Below are 16,230 nucleotides of genomic sequence, written 5' to 3'. Positions count from 1 at the left end.
TGCTGAAAATAAATTACAGATCACTTCTGTTTTATTAGGTTACATCTGGAAGCAGTAGCTTGCAGAGGATTTTAATTAGGGGTAATAAAGAGAAAGGAACACAACTGCACACCACACTTCAGATTGTTAGTTGCAAAAAACATGATTGAAAACGTATTTTTCTTCCACTTCCAACAATCATGCACCATGTTGTGTTGGCTTAGCACATAGCACTTAGCAACAGGGGTGTAAATACTTTTGCGAAGCTCTGTCATTGGTCGCTCAACGGAAAGTTAATAGAAAAGTACAGCCGTCTGTTTTTACAGTTCAGTTCTGCAGAGCTGGGGGAATTTATACAGAGCGGAGATGAGAAAAAGGTTATCATCTGCGGCTCAGGAACATTTGGAATATTTGTATAAACAGACAGAAGTGATGTTTGTGTCGGCGTCAGATCAGCGACAGGCAGAGGCAGCGATCCAGCACCCAAACATGCAACGTATGCGAGCTCGGCCGCGTATCACCAAAGCTGCCATTGATCCTGGAAACATAATAACTCTCAAGCCTCTCACTCTGTTATGGAAATTTCAGATCTGATAGAAAGCTGTTCTTGTGGTTCTTAATGCAGACAATGAATCCTATACACCATGTGAACCCTTTGATGTCCTTTGAATATCGCAGGTGGATTCTGAGCTTATCTCAGGGAAGGTTTCCATTTCTCAACGCTAAGGGGAAAGGGACTGTAAATCATCCCTAAATCAAACACTTTGTAATGTATAATGCCTTTCATTAGCATGGCTCTTGATGGAAGGCGTTCCTGCAAAACCTTTGGTGGGGAATCCTCTAATGGGTTGAGTGGGAGATAGGAAGAGAGAGGCACGGCTTTAGACATAAATTCTCTCCTAGAGACATTAACGGCGGCAGCCGACTGGTGCCTGTCGCAAGGCTCGACCGAAGAGGCCGATGAATCACGGAATTAAAGGTTTCTTGAGTTTATGCTTGGCTTCGTGTCAGATCAAAAAAAATACAGAGGGGAAAGTTATGCAGCTATTTCTCACTTTGGAGCAGGATTCAGAGAATTTGTTTAGAACAGATACCCACTCGCCACTTTGTTTAGAACACCTTGTTAAGACTGGGTTGGACATCCTTTTGGCTTCAAAACTGGCTAATTTCTTAGAGGCCTACGTTTCATCAGGCTTCAAACTTTCCTTTCTTTCCACATTGACTTACAAGCATCATACAGTTGCTGCCAATTTTTTGGTTGCACATTCATTATGCTAATTTTCCCATACACTGCACTCAAATAATCATTTCTCAGTTCTTACTAAGGGCTCCAAATAGGGCAGAGAAAATATTTTCTATATCATTATACCACCACTACCATTGACACAAGGCAAGATGGATCTATGTATTCATATTGATTGCACCTAATTCTGAGCCAACCATTTTAATGTGAAAGCTGAAATGGAGAATCATTGGATGAGGCAATGTTTCTCCAATCATTGCCAACTTTGGCGAGCATGTTTAAAATGTAGCCCCAGTTTCTGATCCTAGCTACTTATTGTTTATTGTCTCTTTCTCTAACCATTCTCCACAGACCCGAGAAATCGCTGTGTGTTAAGCAGTTGCAATAAAGCAATCATATAGCTTTTTAATGAACTGTAGCTTTTAATTTCAGTGGCTTTGATGATCTTTGAAACCTTATCTTTATTCTAAAGTTAAAGTTTCGGTCTGGTCTTTTTAAAACTTCCCTCTCTGGAGCAGTTTTTCAATTCCTCATGCATCCTCCTACCCAGTGATGAAGCCAAGCCTTCATAGGTGAAATCCTCACTGTTCTCTCAGCGTTTACTTGCAGTAATTCCACAAAGAGCATCCTGCCAAGTAAAACGTCTCTCTTTTTTATTTTCTCACCAGCATGCAGTTCAAACAGTCCCGCTTTAACTCCCCCACCCCTAACCACCCACCCACCTACCCAGTTCATTTACAAATGCCCCTAAGTGTTTAAGTGAACCACAAAGACTACAATCCCCTGCAACTCTGACACAAAGCTTCTGTGTTCCTTTGAGTCTGGCGGTTTGAAAATATGGCCTGTTTAATGACGGAAGTAATGTCGACTAATTTAGCATGGCTGGAGTGGCAAATTGCAATCTTAGTGATAACAAGCTCTTATCGCATATTTTATTTTTCCATTCTCCACACACGCAAATAAAAACTATATTTTTGATTTTCCTCCCCTCTCCCTCTCTAAAGTCTGCAGTGCTGTTATGAGCGTCAGACTGTCTGTTAAAGTGTAATTATCCGATTCTGAGCAGGGTGTGACTGGCTCTGCCGGCTAAGAGCATTTCCCTTTAAGCTACCTTAAAACCCCCTTCGCAGATGAGTCACACAATAAGATCAAGCCAGCCACTTCAAAGTTGAACTAAGAGTATAAATAAGCATCACAAGAAATAGGTGGCACTCGTTGCCATGGCGATGTGACAGCTGTCACCAGGGGTTGTGTTGACGAAGGAGGAGGTGGGCATGCTGTTTTCGCACCACCTCGCTCACTCCCTCGATGCGCCGCTTCCCACGACATCAACGCCCCAAACATCACCCACACATGACGCCCATAACTCCTCGGACCCACCAGTTAGCAGCACCCACTCACTTTTTGCACCCTAATGCAGGGCACACTCTTAGAGAAAAAATAAATTACACTTGGAATCAATATATGGAGTTCTGTAAATGACATCTGTCAATATCTTCAATTATTTTCCCCTCCGTGAGCTTCTTTCATTTCACACCAACTCAGTCATTTGCTCAGACTCGGCTTGTTACAAGCACACGTCTGTTGACATGATCCCGAGAAGCCAAAGCTGTCGGGGATAAGTCATCTTCTGGTGAGATCTGATATTAAATTTTGCTTCTTCTTTTTATAGAACAGACGCCACGCTTCTGCTCGCTAATGTTTTCCTTGCTCCTTGTGCCGTGGTATATCTGTTTTCATCCTCCAGTGTAACGCAACACCTCTGATAAACTGATAATCTGAATTGGTGACCAGAGGTGTGAAGACATTTTTTCTGTACTGACAGTCCAGGCTTTGCTTTACTTATTAAGGAATAAGCAGAAAAGGTAGATTTAATCGTAGGAAGAAGGTGGAAAAAGGTATTTGACAATAGTGTTTACAGTCTGAAATAAAGGGCCGTATGAGGACTTATCTGGGACCCAATTGCACTACATAAAACATCCTTACAAATTTCCTCATATGTAATTACTGTAAGAGAAAGTTTTCACAGTATTTTTGAAACCAACTGAGCGGCAGTGACAACTTTGTTCCATGGTCGATGCTGTCAAAGAAAACTCCAATAACTGGGAAAGTCATTAGAAGGAATTGAAACTAGAAACGGTATGAGTTAAATTTTAGTGGATTCAAAGTTCTGTTACGCTTACATACCAGTAACCAGCCTATGCCCTGAGACGTGTGCTCAAAGGCCAAAATTATCAATACCCCTGAGGTCAAATTAATATCCAACCAGAAAGTTTACGATTTGATAATGAGAAAAAAAAAAAAGATAGATGCCAAATCAAGATTCAAGTTGGGAGTCTTGCAACTCCAACAACATTAATATTGCTTCCAGAAAGAAATAAAAACATGTTAATACAATTAAAAGACTAATTTAAATATTAACGTGACAGGGGTATAACATGGCATATTCCTGCAAGTGAATTGGAGTCTTGTACATGCATGCAATTTTTACTTCATAAGTAGTGTATTCCCTTCAGTTAACACAGATATAAAAAATATATATCTTAAAGTGAAAATAAAAATCTGATTTGTTGTCTCACATTTTTAAACCTTCCCCTACGGGCAGGGACAATCGAGTTTACCTTTTTGATTTTGATGTGGTTATTTAGTTTGTTTCAATGTTTTAATAAAGCTGCATTAGTAATAGAGTAATGTTTTTCACTTTCACAGTAAACCTGTATATAAAGAACAACGTCGTGCCAAATTAACAGCGAGTTACAACTTAAAGAAACATTGTTTTCATGTATCTCTCTCATATGTCTGAGGTTAAATTTAAAATGACAAATATAATCTGAGTTTGACTCAATTGGCTAACTTTATAAATATGTGATCAAAAGAATCAGATGACAGGATAAAACAGGACGTATATGTACAGAGGACTCTAACCACTCAATCAGAAACAGCTAAAAAAATGTGACATAACAATTTTGTAAAATGTGAGAAGAAACTTTGTTTGGTTTTTATCTGCAGAAATTGGGCAGTTTGGTACAATATTTCATATAATCAAGACACAAATCCTCTAATAAACTCCACAAAGAGTTGAGCTGTTAAAAGGGAAACTGAATAAGTCCAGCTTAACCCTCTGCACAACAGTAATTAAAATGTCAAATAGTAACTTTGTGCAATTTTGCTAAGGGACAACTCTAAACACATGCCTATATATAGAACTCTCTTCACATAATTGTTGACTAACCTCCCTTTGGGAAGCTGCTAGCAGACTGGGGACAGCAGAATCCCAGATCCACTCATGTGTGTAATGATTACAATGAAGAGATTGTACAATGTGAATCCGCCCCTCCTCCCCATTGTCCCCATCGCAATCCACAGTGCCTCGGCCCCTTCCACCCCCATCATGATATCAATTTATATTATGGCAGAAGACAGACGCACCAATGAACTGTAACAAGTGGCATCTCAGGAGAGAGCCAGTGCCACGAGACTGCCTTAATTAGGCCTGAAAAATGGCAGGTTACTCCACAGCAGAACTGCCTGTTAATCAGAACCGCAGAGTCAACTCTGGCCCTAACTGGCAAATGTTATTATTTCATCTTTGCTGTGGCTCTAAATAACCCAATGGGCGTGACAACCCGTGGGCAGCTTGCGATATTTATTTTATTTATTTATTTATTTTTCTTAACAAAGCTTTTACAGGTTAGCAAGCCCATTTAGTGCATCCAACATGTTCACATCGACATCCACACATACACTACACAACAGGAGCATTTTCATTAATTAGGAATCACGGAGCTGGTGGAGCACATATCAGACAGGTAATGAGTCCACCCAGTCTGTTTGGTAACAGGCAGCAGACACCTCGTTGTAATTCAAACTGTGTTTTCACATTCAAATGTCAACCCTTCTCCTTCCCTTTGCTCTGTATGTGTTTTTGGGTGTAAATTTCATCATGAAATTTCCATCCTCCCTGCCTTCATTATGCAGTCAGAAGGTGGGATCCCACCGGTGCACTGCGGTGTTGCCCACCAGAAGGTTGTGTTTGAATGGGATTGAATAGAAATTGTTAAAAGTGAGAGATGAAAACAAAAACAAGCACTTCTAGTCTGCGGCTGTGATTCGTCTTAACAACAAAAGGATGAAACGGGTTAAAAAACTTGCTTTACAGCTGTAATTGTTGCTGTCTAAAACAGCAACACCCTCCACACTTATAGGCCACTCGGTAAGGATGTGTGAAAAGCTGCTAAAAAGTACAATCCTATGCTGAATTAAAGAAAAAAAAACTAAACATTAATTTTAATACATTTATTCAGTGGAACCTTTGCTATTAAAATAAGCCCATATTATTACAGATCCTCCACCATGCCTGTCAATGGCTATAGTATACATTTTTATATAATTTCAATCTGTGCTTTATGCCACTCCCACCTGATTTATTTTTTATTAAAAATATCAAGTTTAATCTCATCCAACCAAATAGCACACAAGGTCCAGTACTTTTAAACAAACTTTTTGGTTCTACTGTCAAATGTCTATTATTTCAAGCAAGTCTTTCTCTCCTGACCCATGACAACAAAACATTTTCACCCACTCAATTTCTAGTCACTGGATATTTTCATTTATGCTTACCGTAAACCGGAGAGATACCTACCTATATATGGAGACTCCAGTAGATCTCAGCAGGTCTGAAATAATCAAACTAGCCTGTCTGCAGCAAAAACCATACCATGTTAAAAGGTCCTTCAAAGCCCATCCCATGTGATTGGATGATGTTCTGTTTATCCTAACAAGAAATTGAACTGATCTGCTTTCTGAGTATCATAACCAATAACTTAAAATTTGTGTTCTTAGGCCCATTTGTCAGATTTAAAAATGACAACCTTTAAGTATGTTTTTATCATACTTATCATTACACTTACATTTCTGTTTAACAAATGTTTTTTTATTGGTCTGATGTAATATACTTATCCTCATAAGTAATATGAGGAGAAGATGATGATTTTAATTATGATGGAAAGTTATCATAATTAACCAAATTAAGCTTGAAAATATCAGTTTATTTGTAATTAATATGCATAACATGTTTCAGTTGGTGAATTGAGTTACTGAAATAAATACATTTTTCAATAGTAATCCAATATATTTAGTATGTAAATATGGGGACTTTTAACCTGAATTTTTGTTTAAAAACTTATGGAAAAATAGTAAATGTACTGAATGCAAAAATACAATTTTTTTCTAAATTGTTCAGTTTTAAATATTAGAGCTAAAGTAGCCACTTGACGTAATTTACAGGATCAATTAATTTAATTTAATCACACCACACATTTACTCTAAACTGGTGTTGATGATTTAATTCAGACAGGTACTTTTGCTGCACAGATCTACTATCACAGGTATCTGCTATGAGCACATCCCAAACATTCAAATTTATTTGTAGACTTCCTTTTCTAAGTACTTTATTTTTTTATTTTATTTTATTTTTTTTTTTTGGAAAATAAGAAAATTCATTCATCTAGGATCTGGGGATTTGGTAAATTCACATTGTCTTCTGACTCTGTACACTGAAAGCAACTTCAGATCATAAAACTGCCCCAGAGACTTGCATAGCAGACACTAGGCAAGACGGATATATCAGCTCATCCATTGCCCTTCCTACCATAAGAAGCCATTGCTCTGGAACAGAACAAATCTGGATTCATCAGACCACATGACCTTTTTCCACTGCTCCAAAGTTCAATCTTTACGCTCCATAGCCATTTTGAAGCCACCTTTTCTTCTTCTACCCCACTGATAAATGGTTTTCTTCAGGCTACACAGCTGTTAAGTCCCAATACAACGAGCTCTCTATGAAATGATTTTGTTAGGATTGTTATTGTTATTTTGTTGTTGTTATTTGCACGGTTAAACATTATTGTCTGTTTTACAGTTGATTTTCTTCAAAGTGATTTCACCATGTTTATTAAATAATCTTGAAATAATTTTTGGGGCCTGCATCAAAGAATTCAGACCCAATTTCTGTGGTTGCAACATTGTCCTAAGTTATTTAATGTTGTGATGTAGATCATTATTCTGACCTTGTTAGAACTGATTTGAAAAGGTTGTGTTACTCTGCATGGTTGTTAAAGTGAAGTTGTTTTCAAACATGAGCACATTAAATAAAAAAGGAGTTATATTGTGTATTCTATCTATCTAGGGATTGGCTATGCCAGTTTATACTAATTTCTTTATTGACAAAAAGAAAATCTAACCAATTCTCCAGTCAATTCTACACTTTTCATTTGTCTTTTTTCCTGTCTTTCTTTCTTTTCTTTTTTTTTTACTTTTGGAACATAATAAAATCCAATTAATTTAGAAATTGCTGACAGAACCATGAATTTTGTATAGACATATCCCTACTGATACCTAATCTGGTCCAGATTTTCTTGCATATTAGAATACTTGAAACATTTCTTTCAAGAAAACAGAAGACATTTGTAATTTCTTATGACTTTCAGGCTTTGAAAATGTATGTATTATCTAGATACAACATCCAAATCAATTGCAGTTTCACCTAATCACTATTTTATTTGTTGGATTTATGTTTACTAAAGCATATTTCAGCTCCAAACTATAGCAGTTCTTTGTGCAGAATAATTTTGAACATATCCTGGCAGAATTTGAATGCATCATATCAATTCACAGGGTGGACAAACACAGAGGCTGAAGCTTCTCGTTTTACAGAGGAGCCAGTGGCTACCCCAAGGGGAGGTGGCAGCTCAGCTATCATAGGGGTTAGGTAAGCAATCTGTCGGCTTGAGCTGAGTAATTACAAATCTGCTATACCTTTTTCCTCCTGATGATGCTGTCAACTGCAATGGCAGTCCCTATGTCCTGGAGGCTGATACAATTGTTGATTTATCACTTTGCTTAAGTTTCTCTGCTGTAATTTTTGAGGTGACCGTGAAAGAATTGCACTGAGTATCCACTAAATTTCAAAAGTTGAGATTCTGACAGAACGTATTTGTTTTTGGTAAAAGTCAGTGTTCTGCACATATTATGACTAAACTCTGATATAAATCTTAGTTCAGTTAGTCTGTAAAACATCATGGCTTGCAAATAAACTAAAACATCTTGAACTTATCCATAGTTTGAAATGTTTCAAATGTTACAGCTGCCTATGCAGAACTGCTTTATTTACACTGAATGAGATTAAACTACACACAGGCTATTAATTAGGTGATTTTTTTAAGATAAATTGTTTGTATGGATTCATTTAAGGGTATCTGAATAAAGGGAACTAAATATATTTGCCCAACAAGTATTCCAGAATATTATTTGTAAAAGAAAAAAAAAAAACAATAATTTCCTTTCCACGTCACAATTTTCTGTTTGCATTTTGCACAAAATCCCAACAATTTGCAGTAAGGTTTGTAACCGTAACCTGACAAAATGTCCTCCAATGCAAGCTTTAATTCTTTTCTATTTTAAGATTCACACTGAGATTTTCATTAAAACAAATGATATGAACACAAAATGACTGAACGCTTGGAGCCTGAAGGCAGTGTGACCTCTTTAAAGTAAAACAATACTGCGGTCACAAATTATGCCCACAGAACAACAAAAAAGGCACATTCAGAATGAAATATTGTTTTTCATTTTTCCAAATAAACTCATTTACCTTTTTTTACACAGCCACCATGAGCCCAATGATAAAAGAACTACAACATATGAATGCAAATAGCACATTTAAAATGGCCTAATAGCCATTTCTAATAAAAATGCATCATTCTGATCAATTGTACGTATTCAGGCATACACGCTTTCTTTAGCCTTTGCCTCTGATTGTATTTTCCAAATGCCAAGAGCTGAAAAATGACAGCCACAACACACACAAGTCATTCAGCAAGAATGGGGCCAAATGTGGAGGGGGAAAATGCAATGCATGGACACAGTTTACTTCCCCCTTTTTCTGTTTTAGAAGCATAAATTGCATTGGACATCATAGCACAATACTAAGATAAACTTTCTGTTCTTGTTCACGACAGGCTTATTATCAAACTATTATAAAGCACCACTCCAGCCTTCCATAAAATGACATTCAAGTGTGCAAAAAGACCACAGGCTAACTCCGGAACAGTGGCAAGAAAGTAAATGAGAGAAAGTTCTCTAATGAACAGCAACTCCTACAATTCCTATTAAATCTTGAGGTTGTGTCTCCTACTAATGATGCTGTCCACCTGGCGCAACCCTGAGCTGCAAAACAGATACAGTTTGAGCACAATGCAGTTGTTTAGAGGGAGGGGAGAGTTTTAATGGCTGTGAGGCTCAGCAGGCTGTCTTTGTGTGTCAAACTTCAAGGGAGTTTACAGAGAGAGAGGGAAAGAAAAGAAGAAAGGATACCAGACAGACAACAGAGATGTCTCTGGGTCTTACCTGCCCTGGCATTGAGTTTTCACACAGGAGTGTTTCGTAGTCTATTGCAAAGACTGGGGCGTTATCATTTACGTCCAACACCGTGATCAGAGTTATGCCTTTCCCAATCTGGTTTGGATCCACTGGGGAAAAAATACAAAGACAAAGGGAAGAGTCCAGGTTCACATATTTCTGCAAAATCCATTTTTAATTCTGCTTTTACTGGACCTTGACATTCTTGGCTGTATTACTGAGTATTTTTTGTTATTTTCTGAAGCTTCATGCTTAATCGAAATAGGCATTCACTAAATGAAACAGTATTTTCCTTGTTGTGTTGATTTGTTTCTTGTCATATTGCTCATCATGAACTATAGAACATCAGGTAAGGCTGAGTATGAAAAACTGCCAGACAGTGGAAGAATTTCTAATGCATATTTGAGAGTATGAACTTCCTAATTATGCTTTAGCATGAAATAATGCAAGGATCTATTGATTTTGTATGAATTTCCATGATTGTGACGTTCCATAAAACTGGAGGAACTGGTTGGCTAGCACACTGACATATGTTTATGTTAGTGTGTTAGCTAAGATTAGCATTCAAAAGAAATGCTAAAATATAGTCTGGTGCTATCACTAGCTAGAATTACTTGGTGTCAACTAACATGCAGGCTTTAGCCAAAATACTACTGCTAGAATATTTGCTAATTTTAGCATTTTAAATTAAATATAGCACATAAACTGCTAGATGTATATAGTATTATTTAATTTTCAATAAGATTCTAGTTATAAGCAAGCAAGTTAACATATAAGTTGCTAAAAGCATAGTAGATAATAATTTTTACATCTTCATGACAAAATTAATGTTCCTGTCAACACATTTCTATAAGCTGACTCAAAAACTGAAAACAAATTCAAGTTTTTGAAAGGGTCTTAACTTCTACATGTAAATAAGATTTAGTTACCAAGGAATTACCTTAATCTCAAAAACGCTCCTTCTATGTGAGTGATTTAAAATTATCCTGCAAAGAAGAGTTGACTTCTTCCAAAGTTTGCCTTTTTTTGTACTTCTACAAACCTTGTGAATACATAAAAAGAGATAAATCTGAAGAAATCTGTGAACGCACAAATTTCCACGGTACCGTACTGTAAATTTAAATCTACTTCAAAGAGACGGCACTGTTAACCTGCCTGCTGTCGATCGGTGTGAGCGATTAGCCTCAGTAAAGGCTTGTTGTCAGGGAAAGCTATGTGCGTGAACCATCTTCCACAGTGGGCTTCATGGCTCTTCCTGCTTGACACACACTGATGGCTAAATGGATGCATCTGAGTGCGAGACGATGATTTAGTGTGGCGTCGCCATGATGCCGGCCAGAGATGATGGTCTGACATTCGGGGCGACTTATTTGATGGTGATAAAAAGGGCGCGCAGAGCCTCAGGCCACAGACTTGTCATTGGCGTGGACTGGACGGAGCGGAGGGCGGATGAAATGTGAGTGACTCCGGCTCAAATGCCCAGCAAGCCTCCACTGAAGCATACTTGCTCTCTTTTTTAGCTACATAGAACGCATTTACTATTAATAATGTCAGAAGGCAGCGGAGGGCAAGGAATATCAGCGTCAATCCTTCAAATCAAAGATGTTTTTTAGCTGAAAACAGTGCATGAGTATCACTGTGTGTCAGAAGTCAGTACCTCACGCATGAGGGACTGTTGTGACATTTCATATGGCTATTATTATATCCCGCCTTCTCTCTTGTGCTATATCAGGCGACACTTCTGAAATCAACCAAGAAGTACATCTGTGTGCCATGAGACGTAAATAAAAACAGCTTTGAAGTGCAGAAGCATAAAAGGTTTGGAAAATAAAATAAATAAATAAAATAAACTGAACATTCTTTATACAACAGTCACTTTTAAGATAGGAAAACAGAAGAAGTGCAATGCTGACAGGCTGCTAGTCTTCCTTAACTTATACTGGTGTGACGCAGCTGTCTGAAGTGCTCAGTGGGTTGTGTGCTGATGATAGTTGGCCACTGTGTTAGCGTAATGTCAGTAAAATGATGGGACTGCAAAGCAAAGAGGGGGAAAAAAAGGTGTTCACGTCCTTGTAGCATTGACAGATGAACAAAAAAAAAAAGGCGTGCGGCACTTCTTCACATCACATTAACATTGTTCACCCGTGGGTGAGACGGTCTGCCCTTAGTCAGCATCTCGTCCCCATGGCTCAGGGAGACATGGAGGTCAGAGTGACCGTCCTGTGTGTAAATTAACATTCCCTGACAGCCGTGCGTCAACCCCGTGACTATGTGCTGTAATTTCCCCTGTACTGCAGACTAATGGGCATTAGGAAGTCTGAGAGGAGCGACAATTTTTTACTGACAGGCTAAATGACACTTCTCTAAACCCTGGGGGGCATTTTTGTAGAAAGAGAAAATGGACAGAATCTTAAGTAAGTACATGGTGTAATAAATTGACAGCAACGTTTGAAGAGACTCTTCAAGAGAGGTACAAAAATATGAAAAAAAAAAGACAGGGCAAGACACTCCTGCCATTTTTCATTTAACATTAAAGATAAACTAAAGCTGTTATTTTGATATTTTAAAAAATACAGTTGTATGAGAAGAATAGGACACTCTACAACAACCTATGTGCTGTTTAAAATGCAAAAAAATATATTTTTTCTGAAGGAGAATGAATTTGGAAAGCTCCATATATATCCACTTAAAATGGCTTCAACCACAATCAGGTGTATCTCATATGTATGTGGTGTACATAATGAGAACATGGCTACTCAGCATTTTGTTTGGCCTGTTCAAATCCCACACATTCAGCTTGCTGTGATCTTGACTCCTGAACTGTGGTGAGAATGAAACAACCGTTTGAGGGGTTTAGGGGGAAAAAAGCTTGTCAGTCTGGTAGAGTTCTCTAAAGATCTTCAAATCAGCTATTTTATCGTATGGAAAATGGTCTATAAAAAAACATTCAATAAGACATTCAAACATGACTTTCTAGGTAAATTTAACCTGAAAGCAGACTGTATGGCACTAAAAGAAGTCTTCAAAAACCCTAAATCACATGACCTGCTTGGCTCACTGTTGCCATGAAGGTGACTTCCTCTATCATGAAAAAGACACCGCACCATTCTTACTTTGATATGAGGCGTGTGTTAAGGAAACTTTGCTTTCGCTCTTAAAGTTCAGACTGAAGTCTGCCAGAGAGAACAATGATGTTCTCTGTCTACTACACAAACCAACAGAAGAAGCTATTGCTGTGACTGTGTGTACTCTGTTCTTCATATCATTGATTTTACTACTAGCTCAGAGCTTCTATGTTTAGCTGTGTTTCTCCCTGTACTACGGCTGCTGAAGGAGATGCTGCTTCAACTGACTTTATTGTTTCATTACATGGAAACTACACAAACTACAGTGCTTCTCTGTTTTTTTTGTGTATCTGCTCTGTTTTCTCAAATCCCATGTCACCCACAATGAGACACATTGTCCTTGGACAGAAAACTTTTTTACCACTGAAACAATAAACTTACTGCCTCTGTATTGTTTTATAACTACAATCAAAACTGTCTTTATAGCAGTCACTGTATTAAATGTTTTTTCAATGCCTTAAAAAGTCTTACATTTATTTTTTATTTTAAAAAAGTCATATATAGTACAGGTAAATTTTTCATACTGTTTTAAAATACATTGAGCTATTTCTAAAACGTGAGTGTTCAATCATTTTTGTGATTTTTATTCGTGAATTAGAATCCTATACTTCAACTATAGTAATAACCATTCTTTACTATAAATAAAAGTTGAATTTAATTCTGTATTTGTAACTCAGCGGAACTGAGTTTTCTGAATAACCTTTATTTTTTTTTTTCCTGTCCCTTTCTGTAAGGGCCCTCCAACAGATTCAGCCATATCTTCCAGCACAATTACTTGAAAACTACTATGACTTATCACAGTTACTTAATTATTTGACTAACAGTGGAGAATTTGAACAAATATATTGCATTTCTCAATATCTTGTTGCTGTTGATCGACTTACAGCTCTCGATGGCTAAAATGGTGAGATTGTGGATGGAGTTGGCTTCTCTGTCCAGAGACTTGGCTGTGCTGATGATGCCACTCAAAGCGTCAACGTTGAAAAAACGCTCCAAGTCTGTGTTCCTGTCAATGGAGTACCTAGGCACAGAAACTCATTTCTATTACACATGACATATTGCTAAAAATGAGATTAACTTGTATTGATTTGACATTAAAGTATAGTAGTTTCTTTTACCTGAAGGAAAACATTGTTCTGTCCTTTTTCATCAGTTTGTGCAAAATTAAAATAATAAGCTCCATACTTACCTCCTTGTATTGATTTTAAACTTCATGAAATATATTTTTTTTCCAATTGCTCTCTAAATGTCACAGATAATGTCACCTTTTTTTGGAACTTATAGGATGACACAAAGGCCTATTAAATTTTGATAAAAGTGTAGACGTTCCCTCAACACACAACACTTATCGAGTCCTTTCAATACTTGTGAGCGTATTTTTCAAAAGAAAATTACAGCTTCAATTAGCATACATCCAAAGGATATTATTGCAGTGTAATTTGACTCTTGTGGCAGCATTAGTTCCACAGTAATTTTAATTTCAACAGATGTAGAGAAATATATTGCTGATTCTGATAACAGTCACGGGGGCAAAAAAAGGCAATTTACAGCTACAATGGAGCAGTAATTAGATTTTCTGATTAAGATTACTAACAATCCTAACAGACCAAGCATGAATACCATACAATATTCATTCAATTAGAGCAGAAGGGGGTGGCGGGGTTAGGAGCATCTCGAGAGTGACACTGTAAAGATTGACAATGTGAGTGCTTGTTTTGAGTCGTAAATGCCACTGCGCAAGTGTCGGGCCTTGACCCTCCTGCAGGAATGCCCTTCTCTTGTTCAAGATGGCATTTTATATTTGCAAATGCAGCACTCCTTGGCCCGCCCACCATCTGCTGCTGTCTTTGTGACAGCCAGATTGGGGACTTTCAAGGCTCCGTGGAGTCTGTGTTTGCAGATAATGTTGAGAAGCAATTTGCTTGCATATTTGGGGTACTGTTTACTTTTTTTCCTTTACACAAAATTCTGTAAACTAATTGCATAACTTAAAGTTGAAAGGAAGAGAAGTGTCTGGAGGTTTTTGTTTCCAATCAGATTTCTGGCCTATTATTGTGTGGCGCAGCGGAGAAGCACGGCGTTTGTACCTGATGCCACTGTTGGAGTTATCTGGATCGTGGGCAGAGACTCTACCGATTGAGGTGCCCACTTTGGCGTCCTCGGAAACATTCAGTTTGGAAAGCGGTGTAGAAAAGACGGGCGGCTCGTTCACATCTGCCACGGAAACCTTCATTGACGTTATGTCGCTAAATGGGCCGAGGCTCAAGAAATTGGAGTCAATGTTCCTGTTTGTGGCCTCGATTCTTAGAGCGAAGCCACTTCTTGTCTCAAAATCTAGGGGCTGCGAGAAAAAAGGGAATAGAAAAAATATAACAGAAAATGGGTTACATTAAGGTTTCCACACAGCTTTTTTGTAAAAATTCCATCTTTCCTAATTTTCAGATGTTTTAGCCCATTTCTGGCAAGTTTTGCTTAAGTAAACATATAAGACATGTTAAATTTATGGAAAAAAATTTTAAGGTGTAAAATATTAAATCCGCAACATTCACTAACTGGATGAAAGATGTAATAAAAAAAGAAAATGACTCCTGGAAGGATGGATGACAAACAGATAGATGGGTAGACCTACTTTTTTAAGGATTAAATTCTGGATATTTATATATTTTTCCATATTGTTTTCTTTTCACATACTCCTTGAGACCTGGAAGCTACCAATATGAAGATCACAAATTTTCTTGACTCTGAATTAAGGCTGCAGTAGCTACCTTTTATTAAAAAAATGTGTTTTGTACTTGCTGAAACTGTCACTATGTCCTGACAGTAGAATATGAGGCAGATAAAAGTGTGAGCTGCACATACATGAGAATGATTGACAGTGCTTCTTGCTCTAATTGGAGAGATGTATTTCTGCAGATGGCAGTAGGACCACTGGAAGGAGCTGTGTTTTTTCTACTTTTTTGTTTGTCTCATTTTCTACTAGCATGACATAGTGACAGTTTTGGCAAATATGTAAAAACCTTTTTATCAAAGTTACCTACAGCAACTTTAATTTGGTTATTTGTCAAACAAGAAAAGTGCCTCAAAATATATATATATATATTTTTTTTTTTTAACACTGTCCTTAAAAATAAAATATCAAAATTTTCTGATTAAATGAACAGCTTGTGTGAAGATACGTTTACATTCATTTACCCAATCTGGTGATATTGATCACAATTAAGGTTGTGGTCTCCAGCACTCCTAAAATTTAACACACTGTCAGACAAAGGGATTTGATGATAAATTGTAGCGACTTTGTCCCATACATGAACCAACGGTGATTATAAAGAAAGGCACACAAGGTGGATGAAAGCGTACAAAGATAAATGCTTTTCAAACATTTTGTCTGGCTTATTAAACTCTCTGTGCAAAATGTAATATACTGAGCACGCTTATTTGACAGTTTCATTGTCAGAGACTCACTTC

The 16,230-nt window shown here is 37.5% G+C and overlaps 1 protein-coding gene across 2 annotated transcripts in view; it reads right to left on the bottom strand.

The window, feature by feature from the left end:
* The window catches only part of cdh7a (cadherin 7a), a 132,240-nt gene that overhangs the window by 23,553 nt on the left and 92,457 nt on the right, over positions 1 to 16,230 (bottom strand). For both annotated transcript variants that reach the window (XM_028005619.1, XM_028005617.1), the window contains 3 exons: positions 14,853 to 15,106; positions 13,650 to 13,786; positions 9,629 to 9,750 (listed from right to left, as the gene is read on the bottom strand). In XM_028005619.1, coding sequence (XP_027861420.1) covers positions 9,629 to 9,750; positions 13,650 to 13,786; positions 14,853 to 15,106 — 513 coding nt within the window. The remainder of the gene's footprint in view (positions 1 to 9,628; positions 9,751 to 13,649; positions 13,787 to 14,852; positions 15,107 to 16,230) is intronic.

The sequence above is a fragment of the Xiphophorus couchianus genome, chromosome 21 (genome assembly GCF_001444195.1).
Source record: "Xiphophorus couchianus chromosome 21, X_couchianus-1.0, whole genome shotgun sequence".
Lineage (NCBI taxonomy): Eukaryota > Metazoa > Chordata > Actinopteri > Cyprinodontiformes > Poeciliidae > Xiphophorus > Xiphophorus couchianus.
Note: the sequence above shows the minus strand (reverse complement) of the source record. Positions and strands in the feature narration are given on the sequence as shown.